Here is a 24,944-nt window from a genome sequence, read left to right as displayed (position 1 = left end):
TACAATTGACCCTTAGCAAATAGTATTATTTAGTTTTTAAGTTTTCTTTAAAAATGACTCATAATGTCAAACAATATAAAAAAATTATTTTAATTTTTTTTTTTTTAGTACTACTACTCTGTTACAATGTAGTATCTGTTCATAGCTACTTTCTATACCTACTGAAAGACAACGAGGACAAGGGGAAGTCCACTCCATGGCTAAAGAATGAAAGCCCCGGTGAAGAAAGTGAAATTTTATTCAAATGGGTTGCTAGGGGAGTGCTTGGATTTGCAGCTGCAGCGTCTGTGTGCTATAATTTTCCAGTCTTAGCTGAGACTCTCACTGTGGCTTTCCCTGTGTCTCACACTCCTGAGGTGAGCTTTTCCTTAATTCATTTTACATAGATTTAGTCACTCAACAAATATTGCATTTGAGAATTGAAGTGTTTCTTGGATACAGCAACTCAAAGAAGAAACGATATGATGTGCATCAAGCTTGTAATGTTGGTAGCCTTCTTTGCTGCTCAACTATGCTACGCAACGTCTGGAGACCTTGAATTCACATTCAACGGATTTAGGTCGGCCAATCTGAGCCTCGACGGAATAGCTGAGATCACTTCCAATGGCTTACTCAGCCTAACAAATGAAACCAATCATCAGATAGGCCGTGCCTTCTACCCCATGCCTATCAATTTCAAGAATTCACCCAACGCCTCTGCTTTCTCCTTCTCCACCACTTTTGTCTGTGCTATGGTGACCCAGATTCCCAGCTTGTGCTATGGTCTGACCTTTGCTATTACACAACCAGGAGGTCTCCCTGGAGCATTTTCGTACCCATATTTTGGCCTCTTTAATGAAACCAATTCCTATGGCAAAGATAACAATCATGTGGTGGCTGTGGAGCTGGATACCCTCCAGAATCCTCAATTTGATGATATTGATAGCAACCATGTTGGAATTGATATCAACGGCTTGAAATCAGTTGTAGCAAAATCGGCAGGCTACTATCAGGACAACAAATTTCATAACTTCAGTCTCTGCAGCGGCAAACCACTACAAGTTTGGGTAGAATATGATGGCAGAGCTAAGCAAATGAATGTCACTGTGGCTCCTCTTAGTGTGGGTAAACCAAGTAAGCCTCTTATGTCCTTTGCCATTGATATTTCACCAGACGTACTAGAAACCGTGTCCATTGGATTCACGTCGGCCTCTGGTTCATATGCATCATCCGAATATGTTCTAGGATGGAGCTTCAAAATTAATGGCATTGCTCAAGAACTGGATCCCTCTAAATTTCCAAAGCTTCCATGGGTGGGGCCTAAGAGAAAATCAAGATTTCTGGTGATTGGGGTGCCCGTGATTGCAATATTTTCTCTGGTTTTTATTGTGTGTGGAGTGGGTTATTATGTATTAAGGAAGAGGAAGTTTGCGGAGTTGCTTGAGGACTGGGAACTCGAGTATGGACCTCATAGGTTCAATTACAAAGAATTGTACTTTGCCACCAAGGGATTTTCAGACAAACAAATATTGGGGGCAGGGGGGTTTGGCAGTGTTTATAGAGGTGTGCTGCCCAACTCACAAGGTGATATTGCTGTGAAGAAAATTTATCATCAATCAACACACGGAATGAGAGCCTTTGTCGCTGAAGTTGTTAGCATGGGTCGGTTGTGTCATAGGAACTTAGTTCCTCTTCTTGGCTATTGCAGACGTAAAAGGGAGTTGCTTTTGGTTTATCAATACATGCCCAATGGAAGCCTTGACAGGTATTTGTTTGGGAATCCAATACGCACCCTTAGTTGGAACCAAAGATTTCAAGTCATCAAAGGAGTCGCATCAGCTTTGTTCTATCTACATGAAGAGTGGGAGCAAGTTGTGATTCACAGAGATATAAAGTCTAGTAACATCTTGCTAGATAGTGAGTGGAATGGAAGGCTAGGAGATTTTGGCCTAGCTAGATTGTATGATCATGGATCTGATCCTCAAACTACACATGTCGTAGGAACTCATGGCTATCTTGCCCCAGAACATATTAGAACTGGCAAAGCCACACCAAGCACTGATATGTTTGCTTTCGGAGCATTCTTGCTTGAAGTTGCATGTGGCAAAAGGCCTATAGAGCAAAAAGAGCCAAATGAGGTCCTTATTTTGGTAGAATGGGTGTTTTCATGGTGGAGTAGAGGTGAAATATTGCAAGCTGTTGATTCTAAACTTAGAGAAAACTATGTTTCTGAAGAAGTAGACATTGTCTTAAAGCTTGGATTGTTGTGTTCTCTATTAGATACAGAATTCAGACCTAGCATTAGACAAGTTGTTCACTACTTGGAAGGCTCTATAGCTCTACCAGAGTTGTCATTACTCACTCTCTCGACAGCTGGCCTAACTATTTCTCGATGTGAAGGCTTCGATGATTTTGTAATGTCACTTTCATATTCTAGAGAGACGATAGACTCGCATTATTCTTCAAATACGACCTCTGTTATCTATGAGGGTCGTTGATTACAAGAATGAAAGAGTTCAATACTTGCAATATTGAATTAGTTGAGTATTTATTATGGTCATTAATATATTTTACTTATTGTATAATATATTTAAATTTTCTAATTATAGTACTTATTTTAGAGGGTATAGTTTCATGTTCTATTTGATGTAATATCAACTTAGTTTGTTATTATAGTTTTATTCAGGTGGTGCCGTAGAGATTTTTTTTTAAAAATGAATTTGCATTATATGTTGTATAACAGCAATTTTTTTTTGTGAAAGTTAGGTTACTTAGCATTTAAATATGTGAAATTTATAACTTGATAAAAGTGTACTTATTTGAATTTGTTAGATCTTGAAAATCTCATTGTGCACAACATTCATATGGAAAGGTAGTGTTTCTTTTGATAACTCATTAGCATTTTAATTAATTATTATCAAATAAGTTTAGATTGTTGCATTTTAATTGCCAAAGACCTTGTGGTCTAGTGGCACCCGGTGTCCCAGTTTACACTCCCACATGGATGATGGAGTGGGACAATGGGGAAAATGGTCAAATAGACCCTTGAACTTTAGGACAAAGTGCAATTAATCACTTGAACTTTAAAAAAGTGCAATTAAACACTCAAACTTGTTATTTGGTGCGTCAAAACTCAATAATCAGTTGTTCACTTGCAATAACCAGTCATTAAGATTTTGACGACATTACTGGTAATAATTCTTGCAAAAAAATTCTGGTGAAAATAAAAAATAATAAAAACAAAAAAAAATAGGTGGCGTTACCAGAGAAGGCGACCAGATCTGGTCGCCTTCTTCATTTGAGAGGACAACCCTGGTCACCTTTTCCACCGGTGGAAAAGGTCACCGAAATTTGCTTTTTATGTTTCAATGATGGTTAGCGGCGGTCAATGATGGTCAACGTCAATAATATTACCAGTAACCTGTTGGTTAATGATAAATCAGACTTATTTGACTCATTTTAACAAGTTCGATTGTTTAATTGCACTTTTTTTTAAAGTTTAAGGGCCTAATTGCACTTTGGCCTAAAGTTCAAGAGTCTATTTGACAATTTTTCAAAAAATGTATTATATGGTTATTAAATGATAATTTAATTATAAATTATTTAAAATGTGTAGTATAATCTAAAAAGTTTTGAGAATTTATACAATTGACAATTGATTATTTAAATTTGTTAGTAGAATATTGGTTAGTAAAATAATGTTAGTTGACAATGTTAGTTGAATAAGACTAGTAGGTGAAGGGGTTGATTGTGTATGAATGTTAGTTGTGTATTAGAATGTTAGTTGTGAATGTTAGTTGAAGAAAACTAGTAGGTGAAGGGGTTGATTGTTAGTTAGACTTGATGTATATAAATAGGTGTGGTGAGGTGAAGAAATGTAAGAAATGTATGTGAGAACAATAAACACATAGCCTTTCTTTTCATACATTGTCTTCCTTTTCTAACATGGTATCAGAGCACATGTTCTGTTAAACTCTGTTATCTTGGTCTTTTGTACAGCTATCTCTTCACGAAGCTTTGCCATCATTTATCTTTTCTCATTTTCTAACCTGATCAATTACATCCATCCTTTCTCTTTTCTCGTTTTCGAACCTGATCAATTACATCCATATACTCGATCTGCCAGTGTCACCCGCCACCTCAGTATAGCGCGTGTAGTTCACGCGCCTCCACTGTCCGCAATCTGTTATCCACACACCAACGCATTTGGCATATTTGACAACCAGAAAAGTGTCTGATCCACTGTTCATAGGTTGTCATTTCCACATTAGCTGCTTCTACTCTACAATCAGGTTGTTTCGTATACCTTCCAACTCTGTTGTTTTTTGTGTGATTTGTGATCTGTTTATGATATATTTTTTGTAGGTATAGCTGATGATAAATCTGTTGTCGTGACTGATATTGTTCTCGTGACTTCCGAAATCACGGGCTGTAAGCTTAATGATTCTAATTTTGTAGAGTGGTATAAGGTTATTAAGCTTTATCTCAAGAGTTTGGGTAAAGAAAAACACCTAACTAAACTTTTGTCTGAACAAGATGATTCTTGGGGGCGGGTTGATGCACGCCTGTTCCTACAAATTCGGAATTATATTGATGATAGTATTGTTGGGTTTATTAGTCATTGTGACTCTGTTAAGGATCTGATGGAATATTTGGAGTACTTGTACTTTGGGAAGGGAAATATCACTCGAACTTATGATGTCTACAAGTCTTTTTATCGTGCAAAAGCACGTAATTTGTCTCTAACTGCTTATTTTATGGAATTTAAAAAGACATATGATGCTCTTAACAAGCTTATGCCATTCACTGCTGACATTAAAGAATAGCAAAAGCAACGAGAAGAATTGGCAGTTATGAGTTTTTTGGCTGATGTCCTCCCATGGCTGATTCGATCAGAACAATCGAAACCAAGTGTGCATGAAGTAGCCATCCCACCAAGCAATGCTCTTGTTAGTCGTCATCTACATAGTGGAAACGGTGGTACCTCCTAGGGGCACACTTCCAGCGGAATTGTGTATCATTATTGCCATAAGCCTGGACACATGAAGTGGAATTGTAAGAAGAGGTTGATAAATTTGGGAAAGTCATCTGCCAATGTTGCTTCTACATTTAAGGCTTCCTCTAAGTCGGCCATGATATTTGTTGATAAGATTACTAAGTATCAGGAAACTCTAAAACATTCATTCTCTTCAGTCACTGCTATTGCAGACTCAGGTAACACAACCACATGTCTTCTCTCATCCTCATCCAAATGGGTCATAAACTCGAGTGCTACAAATCATATGACAGGTAACTCTAGTTTATTTTCTACGCTTTATTCCCATCCTCGTAGTTCCCCTATCACCTTAGCTTATGGATCCACCTCCCATACACTTGGGTTTGGAACCATTATTACACCAATCCCCTCGCTCCCCTTGAAATCTGTCTTACACCTACCTAATTTCTCGTTCAATTTAATTTTGATCAGCCAACTTACCCGTGCTTTAAACTGTTCTGTTACGTTCTTTCCTGATCATTGCCTATTTCAGGATCTTATGAGGAAGAGGGTTATTGGTAAAGGGCGAGAATCTAGATGTCTCTACATTCTTGACACCACGAGGCTGGAGTCCATTGCTTGTTCAAGTGTTGTCACACCACTTAAAGCTCATTGCCGTTTGGGGCATCCTTCCCTTCCCTTGTTGAAGAAATTGTGTCCATAGTTTTAGAGTTTGTCTTCTCTACCATGTGAGTCATGCGAGTTTTCTAAGCACCATCGTGTGCATTTGAGTCTTAGAATTCACAAACAAGCATATGCTCTTTTTGAGTTAGTACATTATGATGTTTGGGGTCCTTGTTCTGTGACATCTAAACTTGGTTACAAGTTTTTTGTCACATTTGTTGATGATTTTTCTCGAATAACATAGTTATATCTACTAAAATGTCGTTCTGAACTATTTGACGTGTTTCGTGAGTTTTGTGCTGAAATTGAAACTCAATATGGGACTCATGTAAAAGTTTTACGAAGTGACAGTGCTAAAGAATATTTATCGCACCCCTTTGCCTCTTATATACGTGAGAAAGGTATGCTACATCAGTCCTCTTGTGTAGACACACATTCCCAAAATGGGGTGCGTGGCTGATTGAAAAAATCAACATATACTTGAAACTACAAGAGCCTTGATGTTTCAAAACGAGGTTTTCAAGCATTTTTGGGCTGATGTTGTGTCCACAGCCTATTTCCTGATCAATCGCTTGCCTTCTGTAGTTTTGGATGGAAAAACACCTTACCATATTCTATATCCATCAAACATTTGTTTCCAATTGACCCACATGTATTTGGTTGCGTGTGTTTTGTTCGGGATGTCCGTCCCTATGTTACGAAGTTAGATCCAAATAGCTCAGTGGCCATGTCTTTTTTCCCTGGTTGGCAGCATATATGGTTGGGTATTCTATATTATTTCTTTTGAGTTTTGTACATATAGACTCGGTCCTGATAAAACCATCAATAACAAGAAGATAGAACACCAACGCGACCAATTCTAAAGGAAAGTGTAAGCAAACTGAGTATATTTTGAGAGGTAATTTTTTCAACATAAAAAGAGAGAGATATCACATGCAGCCAACAAAATTAATCCTTATACACATTGATCCTAGATACGTTAACATATACATACAATTTCAGTTAACGACCTTCAGAAAGAATTGAGTTTGTGACTGAGGAACTACATTGTTCACCCAACACAACAATATCATCTATCCCTCCACTTTGGGTAACTGTTAGGCCTCCCACGGAGAGACTAAGAGATGACAAGTTTGGTGGTGAAATAGAGCCCTCTAAGTATGAAAGCACTTGACGCATAGTTGGCCTTGACATTGGGTCTAGAAGAGAACATAACAAGCCAAGCTTTAGAACCAATTCTACTTCATTTTCCAAATAATTCCCTCCTAACTTATGATCAACCGCATGAACAATTTCGCCTTTACTCCACCAAAAAAACACCCATTCTATCAATGTTTGATCCTCGTATGGCGCTTTCGACTCTATTGGCCTTCTCCCGCATGCAACTTCAAGCAAGAATGCCCCGAAAGCAAAAACGTCAGTGCTAGTTGTGGTCTTGCCTGTTCTGACGTGCTCCGGTGCAATGTAGCCTAGAGTTCCAGCTGCATAAGTAGTTTGAGGATTAGCACCGTGACCGTAATATCTTGCCAGGCCGAAATCTCCTAATCTTCCATTCATTTCCCCATCTAACATGACATTACTAGCTTTTATGTCCCGATGAATCACTACTTGCTCCCATCCTTCGTGTAGATAAAAGAGTGCGGATGCCACTCCTTTGATGACATGAAACCTTTGCTCCCAACTTAAAGAGCATTTCGGGTTGTCAAACAGATAACTGTCTAGGCTTCCGTTAGGCATGAATTCATAAACCAAAAGCAACTCTCCTTGACGCCTGCAATAACCAAGAAGAGGAACTAAATTCCTATGGCACAATCTCCCTAAACTAACAATTTCAGCAGTGAAAGCCTTCAATCCCTGCCGTGTATCATGAGACACTTTCTTGACAGCAACTTGCCTTTTCGAATTAGCCACAATCCCTCTATACACTCTGCCAAAACCCCCTGTACCCAAAACCTCTTTTTCTGAGAATCTTTTGGTGGCTTTACACAATTCTTTATACTTGAACTTGTGAGGTCCATACTCAAGTTCCCATTCTTCATGGGATACTGCAAATTTCCTCTTCCTTAATACATAATACACATACACCACCACACCTGAGCTGATTATCACAAACAAAACTATTGGCAAACCAATCTTCAAGACCAAGACAGTCTGTTTCCATTTGGGCCCAACACGCGAGAGCTCTGGGAAGTGAGATGGATCAAGTTCTTGTGCATTTCCATTCATTTTGAAGCTCCACCCAAGAACATAATGGGTGGTTAGTACCGCGCCAGTGGAAGCTGAGAACCCGATAGAGGCAATTTCAGATATAGCCGGCGAAAGATCATATGGCAAAGACAAAATTGGCATTTTTGGTTTAGCCATATACAAGGGAGCCAATGTGACATTCATTTGCTTAGCCCTGCCATCATATTCTACCCAAACTTGGATTGGCTTGCCACTAGAAAGGCTCAAGTTATGAAACAAATTCCCATTCTTGTCATCATAGTACCCTGCAGGCTCTGCTACTATGGATTTCAAACCATTTATGTCAATCCCAACATGATTGTCATTCACATCATTGAACTCGCCGCTCTGGTGAGTATCCAGCTCCACCGCCACCACATGGTTATTGGCGTTGCCATTGTTCGTGTCGTTGAATAGGCCAAGATATGTGCCCGGGAGCGCCCCCGGGAGGCCTCCCACGGGCGAAATCGCAAAGGCCAATCCATGGCCTGTTAAACGAGCAATCTTGGGCACTATGGCAATCACAAAAGTGGTGGAGAACGAGAAAACAGAATCATCATTTGATGAATTCTTGAAACGGATAGGTATCGGGTACAAGGCTCGACCATACCCGAGTTTCGTCTCGTTTGTTAGCTGCAACAGACCATTGGATTTGATCTCTGCTAGGCCATCCAGGCTGAGATTCGCAGATTGGAAGCCATTGTAGGTGAACCCAAAGCCTTCTGATAATACTGCAAAGCATTGTAGAGCTGCAGATATCACTACGCAAATTACTAGCTTGAGAAACATCAACACTTCCTGTTCTATTCTTGTATGAGTAGTCGATCTTGTGAATGGATATGAACCTGATACATAAATTAAAGGGAGTTTAATTCCATTTTCCCTACTGTGAACACTTGATATGGAAAGTAAACGTACGCCACCGAAGACTAGAACAGTATTTGACAGTTAGTGATCCACTATTGTCCACCTCGAATGGCTATATTTTCACAAGATTAATGATAAGGTTGCATATTTTTCACAAGATTAATGATAAAAGTATGGTTTGGGTGCGCCACCTACAGAGTTTTCCAAATTGGCCAATGGCCATACATAATAAAGAATCCTCATTTGTTAGGTCTTTTTGTCTTTTTTTTTTTTTTTTTGACAGTTGTAACTACTGATTAGGAAAGAAAAATGAGAAGATGAAAAAAAATAAAAAAATAAAAAATCAAGAAAAAAAAATATTCAGCTTTTCACGCGGTCAGGGGCCATAAAAGCGCCGGGCCCATCCTAGCTAATACAATCCCACATCGGCTACACAAGAGATTGTAGAGTGGTATTTAAGTTGGAACCAAACATTTACTCATAAGTTAACTTTTGTATTCTCTCTCCCCTTTCTCTATCTTTCACTCAAACAAAAACCTCCTCAAAACCACCCAAAAACTCTATTGGGTTGCTCTAAAAGCTTTGAAAATTAAGTTCTAAATTTGGACAAAAATATGATGTGGTGTTTTGGTTTATGTTTGGTAGCAACGTAAACTTATTTAAGAATTTATACCTTATTTTAAACTATAAATAAATTATAAGTTTTATAAATAAATTATAAGTTTTATTTAGTAGCAAAATGTTAAATTAATAATTTATTTTAAAATGTTATTTCCTATAACATTCAAAATTAACCACTGCACCTAACTTATAATTTTTTTCCTGTTCCTATCTTCTTCTTCTTTTTTTTTGTCAGAAAAAAAAATATTATTGATAAAAAGCCCCAGAGGTTTGAATACTTTACGAAGAACAATTCAATCTATGAAGAATTGAATACTTCTCTCAAAGTAAGTGTTCAATCAGAATGTGCTAAACACAGAAGCTTTGAAAAAACATGTATAGATTACACGCTTGGGCGAATAAGCCAATTAGCAGATTTCTGAGATGTGGTGAGTGAAATTGCGACGGACAGCCTGGTGATCTATACATGATAGGTTCGTTGATCCAGAAGGTACAATCATCAAAGCTAGAGTTCTACGATTCAAATTGGTTCATTACTTGGTATAAATCGGTCTTACCATCTTTAATTATGAATTTTAAACCTTAATGGATTGGGTTTTCACTGATTTAGTGGCTCTCTGAATGTAGAAAATGTTATCACTCTAAACTGGGTTATCAAATTACTCGTGTTCATTTAAATTATGCTCATACTATACGTATACTACAGAATGAATCACTGCATAAGCACTCAGAATAATAACCGAGAACAAGTAATTAAATCTTGATCAACTGAATTACGAACTAAATCAACAGTGAATGATTTGCCATTATTAAGTTCGAAAAGAATTTCTATTTAGTAAACTATCTACATTTCACCATGGATGCATTCTCTCACGTGGGATTTTTATGGGAGAAAATTTTAGCACATGTTCATCATTGGAATAACCATTTTTTTTTTTTTGAAACAGTGATTAAAGCAACTCCACTTTCTTTTCTTTTTTTTTTGACAGAGAAAGCGATTCCACTTATACTATGAATGTGTTCGTTTTGCCAAAAAAGTTAGGTGGGGAGATGGAGAAAGTGATCCATGCTTATAGTAGGGTTGCATGGGTTGGGGGTGGAAGCACTGCGGATCCACAGTGGGGACACTTGTTCCTACTCCCTCACCCCAATTCCCTTATTTATACACTAGTTTTATACGCGCATTGCGCGAATGGATTAATGCCCAATGTTTATATTTAAATAAATATTTGAAAGTATATAAATGCAAGATTATATAGGAGAAGTTTATACATGGTAATTGAATGTCGAATTTTTTTATTTAAATATCTAACTCAAAGTATATGAATCCAAGATAATATAGAAAATTCATTATAATTATTACTAAAATAAATGTTTGCAACCTTGTAAAATCGATAGTCTAAATATTTGGTCTAAAAATGATTGTCTAAATAAATACTACTTTTAATTTGAATTTTTCTAAGTGTTCTTAATTCTCTTTTGAGTAACATTGTCATTGTCTTCATCTTTACTATTTGTTCTCTTCCTTATTTGCAATTTGGTTATTGTTGGTAGCATAGATGACAACGTCATGCAATGAGATTATGATATAGGAGCTATGAACTTTTCTTTAGGTGTTCTGCTTGGGGTTCATTTGGTTAAACCATTATTGTTGAATGAGTTATTGTGGATAAAGAAATCCCTAGTTTAAGAAAAAAGATTAAATAAATTAATAAAAATTTGAAAATTTAAAATATTATGTATTTCAAAGATATTAAAAGGTAGTTTCTCGCTTCAATTTGCTGGGTAATGGGTTATTTGAGTACTTTCATTGTCAACAAATCTACCAAGTAGTTAATATGATTGGTTTCAAACTATTCTTTTTTATTTTTTTCATGGTATTAAAGAAATACATATGTATCATTTTTTGGTGTAACTACTAATTTATTTAATTCAATAAGAATAAAATAGAGTGATTCCGCTTCAATTTGTTGGGTTATTATTTGAGTACTCTCTTTGTCAACCAATCCCCAAGTAGTTAATATAATTAGCTTCAAATTATTTTTAAAATTTTTTTTCATAGTATTAATAAAATACTTGGTAAATAAATATATAACATTATTTTGTACTATAACTTTGATATTTAATTACAAGATATTGTAAAAATAAGATAATGGACAATGTAATGAATATCAATTGATAAATTTGAATGTAAAGAATCTTTGTATGAGAGAAAATAAAGACAGTATAACTAATGAAATTATTTCTCTTATTTAATTTAATTTTTTGATAATGAATAATTTTTTCAAATAAAGGTATTATAGACACATAATTCTAAATTAAAGAAATACATATGTATCATTTTTTGTTGTAGCTACTAATTTATTTAATTTAATAAGAGTAAAATAGAGTGAGAAACTTAATTATGTCAAATTTGATTGAGATGAGGTTCGAACCTAAGACCTTTCTTATAGAAATTAATGAGTAAGTTAAAAGTTAACGGAATATTAACGGAGAAGATAATATTTAACGGAAAACTTAACGGATAATCATAAAAGTAAGGTTAAATTAGGTAATCTCTATTAATAATATTAATCTGAATTATCTTAACCATCTATTTGATTAAATAATTCATCTGAACCATCCATTTGATTAAATAATTTGACCGTCATTTTTTCTACCCATTTTAGGCCTAACTCTCTTTGGCTCTTATTAGTATAGTAGATATTGTATGTATTGGTACTTGTATATACATAGTTAACTTATAAATATAAAATTTAACTTATATGATAAGGCATATGGTTTCTCTCTAAATGTTAGGGGTTTGAATCCTACAGCTGATCGAGTAATTACACATTCACGCTATCAAAACGTTGAGTTTAGAATTTGCATAGCGGAATACAATATTTAACCCCCTTTTACTATTTTGCACGTAATGTTTCTTCTTTGGAAATTAGCTATTTGTGCGATGATATGAATGCTGTAAAATAAAAAGAATATATACAAAGAATTTTTATAGTGGTTCGACCAACATAGTTTACTCCTTAAAATCCTAAGGAGGTTTGCATTAATCCCTTTAGTACAAAGATGAACACTCAAGCTTTTAACACCAAGCTGATCTTGAGTTTCTTAGATTTTTCAACTCCACACGAGTTTACTCTGCCTCTTTCTACTTCTACCGAGTTGAGATAAAAAGAAATTCAAAGAAAAGATCCTTTGATCCTCCAACTAGAAGATCGACTTGACTCTTGATGTTGAACTTGATCTTCACTTTGAGCCGCACAAGCTACTATTCTGGGTTTTGCGTTTTAGCTTTAACTCCCTCACACTGGTCACATAAATGGAGCTTGAAAGATTTTGAATCATTTAAGTATTTTTCTTTTAATTGACCAACACCTTATATATTCAGTCTTGAATGAAGGTATTTATAGGCGTTTTGAAATGAATCTATTGGAGAGAAACTAATTTCAAACGTCTCTTAACCATCGGGTAATGACCAGCGGACAATTCGAAAGGTTACTTTATGTGTAAGATTTTCCATCCGTTAGACCACCTTTTTAGTTGAACTTTACTTTTTGTTCTGCTCCTATTGTCTAGGCTTTTTAAGGAAAATCTCTCTAGGAATGTGTACATAATACTCTCTTTGACTTTGTCACATTTGCTCATGATGCTCTTGTGTTTAATGTCTCAAATTGTTTGCTCAGAGAATGTCTCCTTTTGAACAATTAACTTTTACCATTCAAGTTAACGTTTTGAACCTTAACACTTGTAACCTTTCGGTTTCGAATAGTTGTCCTTACTATTCGAACTCCTTCTTACAATCTCTTTCTACTCGAAAAGGTAGACACTTCTACTATTCGGCCTTTGCAACCTTTCGATATTGAACTCTTCAACTCTTCTTCTCGAACTCTTTAAGAATTTTCAAGAGTGACAAAAATTCTTTACTAGATCTAGTTGTTGTGGATTCGTTATCTTTTATATTGATATGTCTCCCGCACTTCTGGCATCAAGCAGTATCGATAGATATATATGGTCCAATTTGGGAAATGTGTATGGGACCTAGTCACTCTTTTATGAAATAGCTATGTTTGGCAAATATGTTTGATTTCCTTCTGAACTTCCAGTTCAGTCTAATTGGTACGTGGATTTAACTTTTGAAGATCATTTCATTCCATGAAATTTCTCGACATTCCATTAATTTTGATCCTATCTCCCCCTAATGCTCTGAATCGATCTCCATGCAATCAGCGTTTCCACTAATTAAGTTCCTCTCTGGGGCGCTAAATATTCAGAAGATGGAGGTATAGAGATACGCTATGGTGGTGATACAGTATAATGGGCTGCATACATAAGAATAGAAATGCAAATTGGGAAATGCTTAATTTGAAAACGACGTATTGGATGTAAGGGGAAATAAGAATATGCAGTGTGTCAGATTTTTAGAATTAAAGTAGCAGCATGAATATTGCATTTCCCCAACAAGTATCCGACAAATTGGATTTTTAAAAAATAATGGTCTAGATTAAAATTTTCTCGGCATTCTATTTGAACTCCAATTTCCCCCTAACGCCGAGAGATGGTCTTATAACATCTTATGTAATTAGCGTTCGTTTTGATTCCTCATTATGGGTTGTAAGTAGTTGATATCCCTTAATGATGCACTATGGTAGTGATATAATTAAGGAAATGAATGACTGCATTCTAAAAGGCTTAACAATTTGGGTTATGATAAGGTATTTCAAGTTAGGAATATTTTTGGTTTTGTCATGAAAACCAATAGACTTAATGTCTCTAGATTGATGAAGTAAAAGTGAGGCTCTACCAGAGCGCACAAAGGAAATCTTATCAATAATGATAGGAAGAATTTAGAGGTTTGTATATAAAGATCATCCGAAATGGAACATAAGAAAAAAAAAAGGAGGTCATCAATATGACCAATAAGAGCGTTTGCTTCAGGCAAGGCAATTTGGTTGGATTCAACATTGTGATATTCATTTAGGTTTCAACAAAATGCTTCAAGGTGTAGCACGCACATGAGCAGTGCCTTTAACACCCCATACTTGAAGCATACTTGCTGCTAGGCCAGAGTTATGATTGTATGAATGTGGTTGTCCTCGACTAGTTGGATCATTTTGCTTTTTAGTCTGATTTTGGGAATTATTGTCGCCACCTTGGCTTTGATTCATATCCCGACTTCTTCCTCGGCCCCCCTTGGCGTTAAATGACTAGGCAACATTGTGTGCTTCGGGCACTGGTGCTGGGTCAACTGGACATTCATTATAAATTTGCAGCTTTATAAAAAAAGGGTTATGTTTTCTCAAGTTCGTGTAAGAAACATCCTTGCTTAAAATCTTGAATGCTTGACTTAGAAAGGACTATCAATATTTGCTAATAAAAAATATCCTTCAGGGATTTCTATAACGCATATGGGTCCGTTTTAGGAAGGCATTCAATTTTCATCTCATGGTTCATATGGTGACAAGAAAAAATAAAGGAAAAATAGGACTTTTAGCATTCAAGCTAGGTCTCATTGCTCGTGGACTTCTAAGTAATTGCACCCGGTGAAACCAAGCTCGGTGAATTTACACTTGGTGATAGCCGCCAAGATTGGACTTCTAAGTAATTACACCCGGTGAAACCAAGCTCAGTGAATTCACACTTGGTGATAGCAGCCAAGATCCAGATAAAAAAAAAATCTATATATGCAAATGCTGGTTAAAAACAAGGGTTCACCTCTAAAGAATAATTTATAATTCGCATAATAAAATTATAGATTATGCTAATTGAATATAATATGCATATGAACTCATATAAAGCAAATAAATTGCACATTGATAGCAATTAAATATATGAGTAGGCCTAGATTTAAGTCTAGTCCAAATACCTTAAGGGTCCGTTTGGAAAGCAGGAAAATATTTCTGGAAAATGAGTCATTTTTCGGAAAATAGTTTCATTTCCAGTGTTTGGATGTATTCTGGAAAACTATCTTTGTCTGTTTGGTTCATTTTCTGAAAAATGGGTAGAATTGTATAATGAAACATTGTAATTATTTTATTTAAAATATAAAAAATTATAATAATATTATGTATTAAAAAATAGAATTAAAAACTCGAAAAGTTAAAAAAAAAAAAACATAAATTAAAACAACATATTTCCGTCGGTTTCTCACCTCTTGGTCCATTTTCGGTCATGGGTGATATAGGATATGGGTTGGTTTTGTTCGAGAACATGCGGAATGATCATTTTTGCGATTTTGGAAAATGACTTACGGAAAAAAATTTCATAAGTCATTTTTCAGAAAAATGAACTGCATTTTCCGGGCGTTGCCAAACGCCAAAAACTCAAAAAACATTTTTCGGAAGTCATTTCACAAGTTACCAAACACACCCTAAATAAATAAACATAGGCCCAAATAACAAATGATGTAATAAGATTTTAAGAAATTGGATGGGTTAATCCAAAATTTTCTAAATTAAGCTCAAATCTTATATTAAATGAATCCATAATTTAAACCAAACTTTAATGCTTTAAACAAACCAAAGAGGCCCAATTTAATTTGTCCAACGTAATAGTCCATCACTTTGTTCTATTATTTGAACCTAACAACAATAATATGCCTTTTTTTAAAAAAAAAAATGTACTAGACCAGACCCGACCCAAACCATAATCTTTGCCATGAATTAGTCATGTCCTCTCAATATAAGCAAATTATCGTGTGAATCATGAATATAAGGTACATTTTTATTATGCTAAAAGTACATTATTTAATAGTATATGTAAAATAATGTATGTTCAGTACTTAAATAATGTACTCTAAAATAATGTATTTTATGTATAAAAAAATAATGTACTTTTAGTATATTAAAAATGTAATTTTTATTTGTGTGGACCATGGTAATAATGATTGTTAAACATAACTCATACGCAGCAGCTGGCCAAAACAGAGAAAACGTGAGAGAGAGATGCGAAGAGGAAGGGGTCGACAGTCGGAGCCATCACCACCGCTCGCCACCGTCACGGCCATCACTACCGCCGTACCTGCTTGTCAGGGAGAAGCCGAGCTGGAGATCACGATACTGCCGCCGATGCTGGCCAGACCAGAGGCAGTCCCTACCGTCCGCCGCCTCCTAGCCTGGTCGCCAGCGTCGCCTGAAGTGGAAAGTAGAAGCAGCGAGCCAAGCATCCAGCTCAGCCGCTGCCGCCGACTCCATCCACTTGGAGCCGTGATGCACTCACTGTCCGCCGCCTACTAGCCCCGTCGCAGGTGTTTTCTGATCGCAATACTCGCCGCCGTCAACCCGGTCTCCGGCGAAACCAAGTTTTGATTCCAGAGTATTTGTTGGCGTTCACCGAAAGAGCGTGTTGATAACGTGTTTTAATTGTATGACCGTTAGCTCCTAAGCGGTGAATCGAGACAAATAATAGAAAAGTAAAGAGCAAAGGAAAATATAGAGACGAAGTACATTGGACAAGTAATTCTTATTTCAATATCATCATCCTTACAAATGGGGGTACAACATATATATATAATATACAAATAATAATGACAATAATAATGCTGACTGTTACAACCGTTACAAACTTTAATCATAATGTCCACATATTAATATTATTTATAACAATATAAACTAAGATAGTATTACATCAGATAAAACATGAGACTATACCCACTAAATGAAGTACTATAATTAGAGAATTAAATATATTATAAATATAATATTTTAATGACCATAGTTAATACTCAATTAATTCAATGTAAGTATTGAACTCCCTCATCCATCTTGTAATCAACGGCCATCATAGGTGATGGAGTTTGTGATTGAAGAACAATGAGAGTCTATATTCCCAGAATATGAAAGTGATGAAACAAAATCATCAAAGCCTTCACTTCGAGAAATAGTCAAGCCGGCAGTGGAGAGAGTGAGCAATGATAAATCCGGCAAAGCTACAGAGCCTTCCAAGTATCGAAGAATTTGTTGAATGTTAGGTCTAAATTCTGTATCTACTAAAGAACACAACAATCCAAGTTTTAAGACAATGTTTACCTCTTCAACAACATAATCTTCACCAAGTTTAGGATCAATAATCTGCAATATTTCGCCTCTATTCCATGACAAAAACACCCACTCTACCAAAATAAGAACCTCATAAGGCGCTTTATGTTCTATAGCCCTTCTGCCACATACAACTTCAAGTAAGAATACTCCAAAAGCAAACATATCAGAAGTTGTTGTGGCCTTCAATGTTCTAATATATTCTGGGGCAAGGTAGCCATGTGTTCCTGCTAGATGTGTAGTTTGAGGATCGGATCCATGATCATACAATCTAGCTAAACCAAAATCTCCAAGTCTTGCATTCCAATCACTATCTAGTAAGATGTTACTAGCCTTTATATCTCTGTGAACCACCACCTTCTCCCACTCTTCATGGAGATAGAATAGAGCTGATGCCACTCCTTTGATGACTTGAAATCTTTGGTTCCAACTAAGGGTGCATACTGGTTTTTCAAACAAATATCTGTCAAGACTTCCATTAGGCATGCACTCATAAACCAAGAGCAACTCTCCTTTACGTCTGCAATAGCCAAGAAGAGGAACTAAATTCCTATGACACAACCGCCCCAAACTAACAACTTCAGCAATAAAGGATCTCATTCCCTGTGTTGATTGGTGGTAAACTTTCTTCACAGCAATCTCAGTTTTTGAGTTGGGTAACACTCCTCTATAAACTTTGCCAAACCCCCCTGCCCCCAATATTTGTTTGTCTGAAAACCCCTTGGTGGCAAAGTACAATTCTTTGTAATTGAACCTATGAGGTCCATACTCGAGTTCCCAGTCCTCAAGCAACTCTGCAAACTTCCTCTTCCTTAATACATAATAACCCACTCCACACACAATAACAACCAGAGAAAATATTGCAATCACAGGCACCCCAATGACTAGAAATCTAGATTTTCTCTTAGGCCCTCTTGGAAGCTTTGGAAGTTTAGAGGGATCTAGTTCTTGAGCAATGCCATTCATTTTGAAGCTCCACCCAAGAATATATTGGGTTGATACAGCTGAACCAGTGGCCGATGTGAAGCCAACCGACACGGTTTCTAGTACGTCCAGAGAAATATCATGGGGGAAAGACAAAAGAGGCTTACTTGGTTTACCCACACTGAGAGGAGCCACAGTGACATTCATTTCCTTAGCTCTGCCATCATATTCTACCCAAACTTGTATTGGCTTGCCACTTCCAAGACTAAAGCTATAAAATTGGTTGCCCTGATAGTACCCTGCTGGTTTTGCTAAAGCTGATCTCAAGCCGTTGATATCAATTCCTACATGGTTGTTATCGATATCATCAAATTGAGAATTCTGGACGGTATCGAGCTCCACTGCCACCACATGGCTGGAAACATTGCCATAGGAGTTTGTTTCATTGAAAAGGCCAAAATATGGGTCCCAAAATGCTCCAGGAAGGCCTCCTGGTGGTGTAATGGCAAAGGTAAGGCCATAGTACAAACTCTGAAACTTGGGCACGATAGCACAGACAAAAGTGGTGGAGAAGGAGAAAGCAGAGGCGTTGGTTGAGTTCTTGAAATTGATAGGCATGGGGTAGAAGGCACGGCCTATCTGATGATTGGTTTCATTTGTTAGGCTGAGTAAGCCATTGGAAGTGATTTGGGCTATTCCGTCGAGGCTCAGATTGGCTGAGCTAAATCCGTTGAATGTGAATTCAAGGTCTCCAGACGTTGCGAAGCATAGTTGTGCAGTAAAGATGGCTACCACAATTACAAGCTTGAGACGCATCGTTTCGTTGAGTTGCAGACTTGCAGTATGTGTCTCAGAAAAAATTCTCACACTATACAAATGCAAGGAGTCACTTGTCAGAGGTTAATTTGTGGGAACCACTCGGAAACCACGCGGTTTCCTCGCACCTCGACGTCCTCAACACAGAACAGCGATACATTTGTTCTATTCTTAGATAAATTGAGGCTCTATTTGACGTTCTTAATTGAAAAGCTACTGAAAGGTTAAATGAAAAGATAATTGTTAATAAATTAGCTAATGTTATAAATGTTATTATTATTATTGTCATTATCTCAAGAAATTTCATTTGCCTTTTATTTATTCCATTATTTGTGTTGAAGGTTATGGAGAGTTATATGGATGTATATGTATTTATATTGAAGGCTTAATGAAGGGATTAGGTTGAATTCTTGAGTTCTATAACTTGTGTTTTACTTTTCTCGCTCTCTACTCTTTTATTCAATTTTGCAATCTTGCTCATACGTACAATCAACGCGTTACCGTACAACAATCTCGATAGACGGGGCTAATGGAAGGGCAAGTATACCACGTTATAAGCACGTACGAATCTCTATCATAATTTCCGGTGAACAATATATGTGATATCTTGTATTGTGCATTTTATTCTAGAATCTATAACATTGTTTATGCATAGGGGGTGTTTGGTTATTAGCTTATCAGCCAAAATTGACTGATTTGACCATTTTCAGCTGTTTGACATAGTCAATCAACTGAAATGAGTGTTTGGTTAATGATTTTTTTTGTTCAGCTGATTAATCTCAATAAGCTGAATTTTGAAAAGGTAAGTGATGTAGCGTTTTTGAGTGGCTGGTTGCAATTAATTTCTAAAAGACAACTTTACCCATCAATCTTCTTCTTTTCTCCCCTTCTCCCCTTGTCACTTGCATGCTGCAGCCATGGACAACACTCAAGAACACATACACATCTAAACTCTCAAATTAAAAGTAAATAATAAATGAAAAAAACTATCAACTTATCACAAAAATCTTCATCCTCAAAATTCAGAACACAACAAATACACAAACTATATTTTTTAATTTACAAATATAAAAAAAACAATGAAAAAAATAAACCAAATCGATCATCTTCATCCTTGCTGTCATTGATTCTCGCCCTTCTTCTTCCACATTGCTTCTTGCCTTCGATTCTCGCTTATTTTTTTTTTTTCTGATTTTCTCCACTGCTTCTCGCTATTTCTTGTCTGATTTGGGGGCTTGGGGAAGAGGGTTTAGGGATTTGATACGGGTGGGTGGGTTTGCTATTTTAATAATAATAATAATAATAATAATAATAATGTGATCTGCCAATCTTGTGATGATGAGTCGCGTACCGTTATAAAGACCAAGAAAATGATCTATCTTCCACAATAACATAACAGGTGCACCGACCTTTAATTAATGTCAATGAATGATTAATAATTTAGGAGTGTGTACTTCTTATAGATTTTCATCTCTGGTTCTGCCTTACACAAAGAGTTACAACTTAAATATGCTCGTCCTTTTGCAATATTCATGCCGCACATGTACTGATTTATTTGATCAACAACATCTAAAGTCTTCGAGCGGATCACTGACCTTTCAGCTATGAGTCATCAAGCGTGCCATATCTTAAGTTTGAAATTTTAAAAAATCATTTTTAATGTAATCAAAGCATTGAGTCATAACAATATTGACACTGAAATTTTAATTTTATAATATACATGTATATATATTCTGTGATTTTTTCCATAAAATTAGTTTTGATAGTCAAACTATAAAACATATTGATTATACCGATCGCTAAATTTCAAAATGTTTCAGATTCCAGGTATATATAAGTAAAACTCACATCTAAAGCCTACTTTTTTTTGTCAATATTTCATACATATAAAGCAAGTCTTTGACTATTGTGAGAAGTTAGTAACCTTGAGTCTAACATACAACATAAAGTATTGTGTGATAGTGGGTAGTAACCTTAATAATATAGGAGTGTTTTTGGGCGGGAAGTTAAAGTTTAGGATATTGTTTTTATTAATAGTATAGATTGCATTATATTGTAGGGAAATATATGTATTGTATTATTACAATTAGTAATTTTAATCTAGAATTGTATTACGAATAGGAACATAGGTAAGAATATATTTTATTAGAATTGTATTAGTATATTTTAATTTACAATTGTATTACGAATATGATTTATATTACAATATTTTAAAATATTACGCAAACCTTAATAGTATATATTACAATATTTTAAAATATTACGCAAACCTTAATAGTATAGGAGTCAATATTTTAAAATATTACGCAAACCTTAATAGTATAGGAGTGTTTTTGAGCGGGGAGTTAAAGTTGAGGATATTGTTTTTATTAATAGTATAGATTGCATTATATTGCAGGGAATATATGTACTGTATTATTAGGATTAGTAATTTTAATCTAGAATTGTATTACGAATAGGAACGTAAGTAATAATATATTTTATTAAAATTGTATTAGTATATTTTAATTTACAATTGTATTACGAATAGGATTTGTATTACAATATTTTAAAATATTACGCAAACCTTAATAGTATATATTACAATATTTTAAAATATTACGCAAACCTTAATAGTATAGGAGTCAATATTTTAAAATATTACGCAAACCTTAATAGTATAGGAGTGTTTTTGAGCGGGGAGTTAAAGTTGAGGATATTGTTTTTATTAATAGTATAGATTGCATTATATTGCAGGGAATATATGTACTGTATTATTAGGATTAGTAATTTTAATCTAGAATTGTATTACGAATAGGAACGTAAGTAATAATATATTTTATTAAAATTGTATTAGTATATTTTAATTTACAATTGTATTACGAATAGGATTTGTATTACAATATTTTAAAATATTACGCAAACCTTAATAGTATAGGAGTGTTTTTGAGCGGGGAGTTAAAGTTGAGGATATTGTTTTTATTAATAGTATAGATTATTACATTTGTACAATAACACGACTCAACACGACCAATCTCACGGACAAAGATCTATGTGACATTTCTCACACGAGTGACCCTTTGCAAAATTGATTCTGTTGTGATAGTATATTACTAAGTAGGGAAAAGTGTCAAATTGACACCCTAAGTGGGGTGGATAGTGCAATTAGGCCCCCTAACTGAAAAAAGCTCCATTTAAGCCCCCTAAACCGGTAAAAAAGTGCAATTGAGTCCTAAATGACTTGTTTATCAGGTTTTTTTTTTTTGAAGGTAAACTTGTTTATCAGGTTAATACCCCTTGGACTGAAATTAAGTGCAAAACTTTGTAATTTGTATCACATTTGGTCATAATATCAAATTAATTTGTATTCTATAAATAATTTTAATATTTTTTAATTTTTTTAAAACAAAAAAAAAACCAAAATAAAAAAAATCGGCAATCCCAACTGGGGATGGCCGACTTTTTTTTTTCTTTTTTTTTTTCAAAAACATTATTTAAATAATTATTTTTATATTATTAAAAAAATTTTGTAAAATTATTTTAAATAATTTAAAAATAATTATTTTAAATAATTTAAAAATAATTATTTTAAATAATTTAAAAATAATTATTTTAAATAATTTTAAAAAAATAGAAAATTACATTTTTCGTCTCTAAAGGAGAAGTGAGCACAAAAGAACGAAAAATGCAATGCCAACATATTCGTCCGTGAGTTATACTAAAATTGTAAATTTCATCCCTAATGTTTTATTAATAAAGGCACGAAAAGTGCAACATTAATTATAACTTAGGAACGAAAAATGCGTATGGCCAACACTTGGGGACGAATTCTACAAATTAATTTGATAGTAGGACCAAATTATTAAACGGCCGGTGGCTGTTTTTTATTTTTTTTTTAATTTTTTATTTATAATAAATAATATTTTTAATAAATAAAAATATTTTTTTGAACTGAAATAAATAAAAATATTTGTTTTGAAAAATAAAATAAAATAATGAAAAGTATCAAATTAGCCCCCTAAACTGGGTGGATAGTGCAATTTGGCCCCCTAACTGAATTTGACCTGATAAACAAGTCATTTAGGACTCAATTGCACTTTTTTGCGGGTTTAGGGGGCTTGAATGGAGCTTTTTTCAGTTAGGAGGCCTAATTGCACTATCCATCCGACTTAGGGGGCCAATTTGACACTTTTCTCTACTGAGTATAAATTTAATAAACAGTCGTATTCAGCATTAAAAACAATGCTTCAATCAGATAAGCATGGTTCAGCGTCTTGAATATTCAGCACTTAAAATAAACAATATATCGACGCCTGAGAGATTCGAACTCTCGCGGGGAAACCCCATGTACTTAGCAGGCACACGCCTTAACCACTCGGCCAAAGCGTCTTAACAATGTTCTGTTGGTGAAGTAAAATACTTAATAGATACAATATCATTTGATGGGGAAAATTTACTATGTAACCCAATTAAATGAAAGGATAACAGTGTAAAGTGAGAAGAATGCCTTCAAAGGATAAAATATTATTTGCAAAGATGGTTAAAAGGTTAATTACATAAATTGTGTAGTAATGAGACAATATGTTTAAACTTTAAACCAGACAAAAGAATAATTATTTATACAACTCAGGTACGAGAATGACTTGCATGACTTGTATTGACGTAGGCGTCTCACGTAGACAAGCAGTTGGAAGGGTCTTGATAGGCAGTGGCTTTCTCCGACCTGACTTTCCCAACTCAAGTTGGCCTGCGCTTTTGTCGACCACGAGACTAGAGTTGAATTTTTTTCTTTTCCGTCACTGGTTGAGTCATATCCACTCTCTGTCCTATGTACTGAGTCCAATATATCCATCAAAATAGTTATTTATTAAAATAATTGATTCCTTGAGGTACATATACAACCTACAGTTGCGAGTATCTAAACATTTTTTAATTTATAAAATTTGAATGATTATACATTTCATCGTTCTTGTACGATATATCTACTCATAGTAATGAGATTGAATTGCAATAACTATATATTCTAATATCATAAATATATATTTGTCCACCAGGATAATTTGTATCTAGATTTGTCTTTCTCTGTCCATTTAACGGTCAAAGTACACCCACGTACGTTCGCTCCGGGAGGCACGGGAGCAGGCCCAGGGGGAATCGTCACTCGAGGGAATTGGACCCGCATTCTCCCGAAATTCTCCCCCACAAAGAGAGCTCACTTGCTATTTGAGCTACCCCATTGGGTTTAACTAGTCATGTTTTACATACATTTAAAGTGTAGATTTGTAAACTCATTATCCAAGGAACAGTTATTGGGCTCTAACAATATGCATAGATTATTGGCCAAAATGGTGCAAAGCCATTTGAGTTAATGTGGGCAAATTAATGCGTGGACCAAATAGCTCTGTGAACCATGAATGCAATATACAATTTTTTTTGAGAAGAATGCAATATAAAATTTTAATGTACTAAAAGTATATTATTTGTGTATTGAATGTACATTATTTGATCATATATAAAAAAAATTATGTACTTTTTAATAATGTACTTTATGTATACAAATAATGTACTTTTAGTATATTAAAAATTTACTTTTTATTTATGATTCACACAAATGTGTAGACCATGTTTCATGAAAGAGTTCATACCAACCATGGTTTCTCGAGTTTGATGGTTTTGTCATCTATAGTCCTAAACTTTCAATTTGGATTCCGTAATCCTCCGAGTTTCAATTTTTTACCTTCTGTGGTCCTTCGACTTTCAAATTTAACTATTTGTGGTCCAAGTTAACCACCAATAGTCGTTTACCTTTCGAAATGTGTGTGTGTGTGTGTGTATATATA

General features: G+C 35.1%; 3 protein-coding genes and 1 non-coding gene across 4 annotated transcripts; 1 reads left to right on the top strand and 3 right to left on the bottom strand.

Moving 5' to 3' along the window:
- The first annotated feature begins 257 nt into the window (after positions 1 to 257).
- Positions 258 to 2,515, top strand: LOC116000133 (L-type lectin-domain containing receptor kinase IV.1-like). Its single transcript, XM_031240162.1, has 2 exons — positions 258 to 356; positions 442 to 2,515. The coding sequence occupies exon 2, from the start codon at positions 462 to 464 to the stop codon at positions 2,475 to 2,477; it is 2,016 nt and encodes a 671-aa protein (XP_031096022.1). The 5' UTR covers positions 258 to 356; positions 442 to 461; the 3' UTR covers positions 2,478 to 2,515.
- A 4,009-nt stretch (positions 2,516 to 6,524) lies between these two features.
- Positions 6,525 to 8,687, bottom strand: LOC115998717 (L-type lectin-domain containing receptor kinase IV.1-like). Its single transcript, XM_031238357.1, has one exon. The coding sequence runs from the start codon at positions 8,651 to 8,653 to the stop codon at positions 6,641 to 6,643; it is 2,013 nt and encodes a 670-aa protein (XP_031094217.1). The 5' UTR covers positions 8,654 to 8,687; the 3' UTR covers positions 6,525 to 6,640.
- Positions 8,688 to 16,795: 8,108 nt separating this feature from the next.
- On the bottom strand, positions 16,796 to 19,144 carry LOC115998668 (L-type lectin-domain containing receptor kinase IV.2-like). Its single transcript, XM_031238290.1, has one exon. The coding sequence runs from the start codon at positions 19,123 to 19,125 to the stop codon at positions 17,119 to 17,121; it is 2,007 nt and encodes a 668-aa protein (XP_031094150.1). The 5' UTR covers positions 19,126 to 19,144; the 3' UTR covers positions 16,796 to 17,118.
- Positions 19,145 to 23,411: 4,267 nt separating this feature from the next.
- Positions 23,412 to 23,493, bottom strand: TRNAS-GCU. Its single transcript has one exon. It is a non-coding gene; the product is annotated as a tRNA-Ser (tRNA).
- Positions 23,494 to 24,944: the final 1,451 nt, after the last annotated feature.

This window comes from Ipomoea triloba, chromosome 12 (genome assembly GCF_003576645.1).
Source record: "Ipomoea triloba cultivar NCNSP0323 chromosome 12, ASM357664v1".
Lineage (NCBI taxonomy): Eukaryota > Viridiplantae > Streptophyta > Magnoliopsida > Solanales > Convolvulaceae > Ipomoea > Ipomoea triloba.
Note: the sequence above shows the minus strand (reverse complement) of the source record. Positions and strands in the feature narration are given on the sequence as shown.

Excerpts from the sequence above, each read along its gene's own strand:
- LOC115998717 (XM_031238357.1), bottom strand. The coding sequence starts at position 8,653 with ATGTTTCTCAAGCTAGTAATTTGCGTAGTGATATCTGCAGCTCTACAA.
- LOC116000133 (XM_031240162.1), top strand. The coding sequence starts at position 462 with ATGATGTGCATCAAGCTTGTAATGTTGGTAGCCTTCTTTGCTGCTCAA.
- LOC115998668 (XM_031238290.1), bottom strand. The coding sequence starts at position 19,125 with ATGCGTCTCAAGCTTGTAATTGTGGTAGCCATCTTTACTGCACAACTA.